This window comes from Zerene cesonia, chromosome 9 (assembly GCF_012273895.1).
Source record: "Zerene cesonia ecotype Mississippi chromosome 9, Zerene_cesonia_1.1, whole genome shotgun sequence".
Classification (NCBI taxonomy): Eukaryota; Metazoa; Arthropoda; class Insecta; order Lepidoptera; family Pieridae; genus Zerene; species Zerene cesonia.
Window position 1 is genome coordinate 6,423,513 of NC_052110.1, and position 4,535 is coordinate 6,428,047.

At 31.1% G+C, this 4,535-nt stretch overlaps 1 protein-coding gene across 1 annotated transcript in view; it reads right to left on the reverse strand.

Annotated features, from left to right (window-relative positions):
- The window catches only part of LOC119829195 (protein phosphatase methylesterase 1), a gene marked incomplete at its 3' end in the record, with an annotated part of 4,158 nt that extends 1,514 nt beyond the window's left edge, over positions 1–2,644 (reverse strand). Inside the window, exons 1-4 of the mRNA XM_038351597.1 lie at positions 2,428–2,644; positions 1,892–2,093; positions 1,352–1,461; positions 214–374 (exon numbers count right to left, since the gene is read on the reverse strand). Of these exons, the coding sequence (XP_038207525.1) occupies positions 214–374; positions 1,352–1,461; positions 1,892–2,093; positions 2,428–2,501 (547 nt within the window). The remainder of the gene's footprint in view (positions 1–213; positions 375–1,351; positions 1,462–1,891; positions 2,094–2,427) is intronic.
- Between the last annotated feature and the right edge of the window lie 1,891 nt (positions 2,645–4,535).

The following is a 4,535-nucleotide window of genomic DNA, read 5'->3' on the forward strand; positions in this document are numbered from 1 at the left end:
CCCATATTTTCATGTTATTATAATATATGCCTATAAAGGATCATCTTGAATCACTATACCTATTAAAAAAAAACCCATGAATATGTGATGCATCTAACATGAGCGATGTAAAGTTATATATTATGATTACAATTTGAAAAGCTAGAAAAAATGTTTGTGACAAATATTTTTGTGGTAAGATGTAAAAGTTTCACTTTAAAAATACCCTCATACCCTCAACAACATCTATAACTGCAACACCCTGTATATAGGGCTCCAGCGCTGGCAAGTGCGCAGCCCTCACTGCGATAGCCCCTCCCATTGAGTGCCCCAATAACACTAGAGGGGGCAACTCATCCTCACCATACAATTTGTGGAGGACCTGCTCTACATCTCTGCAAAAAAAAAAGATCAGTTTTGGTACGAATTAGCAAACATTTAAGTTCGAAATCCTATAAAATTCCTTCAAATTAAATGTTTATATGATTCAACCAAGAATGAGATAGAGATTCTGCGCGGTTATGTGACCCTGTTATGTCTTAATATATTCACTCAAATGTATTCTTTTTTTATGACAACAAGCAAAGGAGCAAGTGGGCCATGTAAGAGTCAGGAAAAATAAAATTAACCAATATTGGTGTGCAACATGGATTTATAAGTAAATCGTATTTTTCAAAGGACATTTGACACAATATCTTTATATATATAAAACACATAGGTGACTGACTGTCTGATCAACACACATTCTAAATGACTGGATCGATCAAGTAGAAATTTGGCATATAGATAGCCACTACGATTTCAAACTCAAAAATAAAATCAAACTGAAACATCCATTTATTCAATTGGACATCTCATAAAGGCACATTTTATACAGTTTAAGCGGAAAATAGTTTCCACAGAGAAGAGCCAGCAAGAAACTCTGTAGTTGCTCTTTTAAAATAAAAACAATTTTACATTTTAGTTCTACATAATTATTTACTTATTACATAGGATCACCAACATGGCATACACAGGTAGTGTAGATGAAAAGTTTTATAACAGACTTAGTGCTGTCATAATTATAGGTAACCACTACTAATAAAAATAACATTACATAGCACTGCAACTAACAGCTATTCAGTATGAACAAAATTTTTATTTTTTTTTCTCTTTTAAATGATCTGCAATCAGTTGTACTCTTATGTAGTTGTAAAGACTATGAGCGGATGTTTTGTAGACATGTATGGCGGGAAGGGTGCTGCTCCCATTAAAGTACACCCTATCCTTAAGTATGAACAAAATAATTGTCTTATTTATATTTTACACAGCAAAAAATAAACAATAATATACATATTACATATGGTGCAGGAAATTTAACACAACCGCTTACTTGATGAGAGTTTCAATGCTTAAATCATCAGGGTTTTTGGCCTGCGTCTCTCCATGACCTCTCACATCTATTGATACAACCTGACAGTGTACCATATTTGTTATTTCTTCCTGCAAACAAAAAAATGCTTGAAGACTTTTTGATGTTTCTGATTCGGGCAAAAATTCAAAATTAAAAGGAACTAAATGAGTTATATATAACTTACTTTATCATTAAAATTCATAATAATTGGTCCCAAGTAAGGATAAGTGTAAAGTTTTTTTAGTTATGGCTATGATAATGTCTATATTATTATAGGTATTGGGAAAAACAGGAAAGTTGTTTAAAATTATGTTGATATTTTTTAATTTCTCAAACAAACTGTCGATCAGTTGGTCGACAGTTATGGAGACAGTATTATGGAGGTAATTTTTTAAGACCATAAAAAAAGTATAATCAGAAATACTTGCTTAATTTCATTCAAATAAATAAAATGTAGTATTAGCACCATAACATATTAGACTTTTTGCACATATTATTAGCTATAAAAGCTATACCTACTGTGAAAGTAGCCCAGCTCAATCCCGAGTATCCACCACCATGGAGTGTTACTATCCTCGGCCTCTGGGGATGGTCAGGTTCTGGCGAAAGGTAAACTCTGAACGTGCCTCCATCTGTCTCGAGATCCACACACTTCTCGAAGAACTTTTTCCATGATACCGGTGTGTAGTCGCGTTTACGGGATGCACCAAATGGTGCCAATCTAGAAATATAATTATATACATTAAATACTAATTGTTTGACCATTATGAACTACTGCAAATATACTTGAATATGGATGTGTTTTCAATGCAATAACAATACGAATGAAGCCGAAATACAATAAATTCAGCTCATGTAAACATTTGAAAGGATTGTAAAGTAAATAATTCATTCATTTCATTTCCAAAGCTGTTAATATGAATAATGTATGATTGGAAATTAAATTGAGATAACTCTTAAGATTGTCGTGGAATAACACTAACATACAACAAATTATACAGAAATAAATATAACTTAATTTAGAAAGCAAATTAAATTAAAAAAAAATATCTTACTTTGATACGCCTGAGGTTCGTGGCACTCTTGGAGGGAGTTTGCTTTTCATAATACTTTTTTGCAAGGAAGACATTCTAGTTAAAATATTTTACGTCACTTTATCTTTATATATAGAGTCGGGTAATTCCTTAATAACGATTTATTTCAGATCAAAAATAAAACAATTTAACACAGACGCCGATAATACAGATTCTTCAGCATTTGCGATTTGTTTTGACAGTCGACAATTTTTTTTTTTATTTCTGCGTGGTAAGAAGATATGTCTATTTGTTGAATGTTTTACTTTTGACATTTCGATGAAGTTTTATCCACAATATTGTATAATAATCCTTAGAGTGATGTAAAAAAAGACTATTAGAGGGGTCAATTGTGCAGTTTGGCAAGCAAAAAGAAAAAGGGAACAAGATTCGAATCGAATTCGATCACTCTGTATTTTTTAGAAGCTTAGGACATTATTAAGTGACTGGGCCACGAGTATGTTTTAATGCTTATAGGTATCTTATGTTATCTTAGTTTAACACGTTTTAAAGATAATAAGTTAGGATGTAAGATATAAGCTAGCACCGTTAACTGATTTGACTATGAAACAACCTATATGTAACTGCTATTGAATTATTTGAACTTTATTGATTTTCATAAAAATAACCAGATTTTTGGCTAACAACATTGATGTTTTGAAATTTGTTAGCCTTGTTATTATTATTTCTTTATTTTACATACAAAATAAGATTATTTATGTCATCAATAACCACAAAAAATGGCACATACTGCTGGTATCGTGAGAGTTTGTAAATCATCATTTCGTAAGCAGAGATCTACGTTTTCATCGTTTCCATATTATTGACCATTTTTAAATTGCGACCAGGGGCATTCTCTAAACATTTTAAGCTGAACAAATCAGTTAATGCCTTTAGATTTTCTTTAGAACGGTTAATATGAAAATAGAAAATTTTCTAAAATTTTAAATTTCTAAATACCTTTAACATTAATAGGACCAAATAATTCAATAGGGAATATGCATGCATTTTTTTTATTTTGTTATCTAATAGTTCACAATGTTTTATACATTAGAAAAAAAATTCATAGGTAAAAAGTAATTAGAAGTATTAAAAAAAAAAGTTTGAAAAAGACCAAATAAAATAGGCAATTTAAACACCTGCCATTTTGGCGCGCTTGATGTGACGTCACAGTTCATAACAACAAACAAACAAGTCGTTGGTGAAGTTTAATTTTTTGATTAAACACCGTTGTTTCTTTTAAATAAACAAACCGCTATGGAACAACATTCTCTCTTCATAGAACAAAACAAAAAACCCAGATACAAGTATTGTATTGTGCCTAACTGCAAAAATACAATAAGAAATGCTCCAGATAAAGTATTATTTTTTTGTTCCTAAAGGCGTGGATATGAGTAATAAGTGGTGTAAAGCTGTGAAAAGAAACATGATATCTTCATCAACTAGTGCCTGTAGTGAGAACAAAACATATATGAACAAGGCTATTCAAGTAAATACATAGTAAAATGAAAGACTGCATAAAAATCAATTGCGTAGTTGTATGAAAGCAGCTATTGAAAAAGAGCCTAAAATGTTGTTGGGCTTACAAAGCGGCCTTATTATTTAATAAAGTTACTGAGTGAGAACATTCTACTCCCTGTAATAGATTTTAATTACTCTAAATAAAAAGAAACTCAATGAGTCTTTTGACATACTAGCGTTAAGTACTATTTGATTATGTACAAAGTACAATCAGTAGGACTTTTGTCAAGTGTGTTATTATTAGAAGAAAAAAATGAAAAATTTAATTATATTTTCAACACCTATAGAAATTTTCAACAATTTGTCTTTAACTTTCAGGGCTAAATATTCAAATGTGGTGTCTCAAATTGATTGCCTTGCAATTGAAATTGAAAAACCATCAAAGCAGTCTTCTAATCGCTAACATGGTCACAGTACAAGAAATCAATACAATTAAATATTTAATATGTACTCCTGATGGACTAGTAAATTTTATATCTGAAGGATATAACGGCAGAGCAACAGACATGATTGTGGAAGATTGTGACTTTCTGAAATGTTTGCCCTTCAAAACTGCAGTTCTGGCAGAC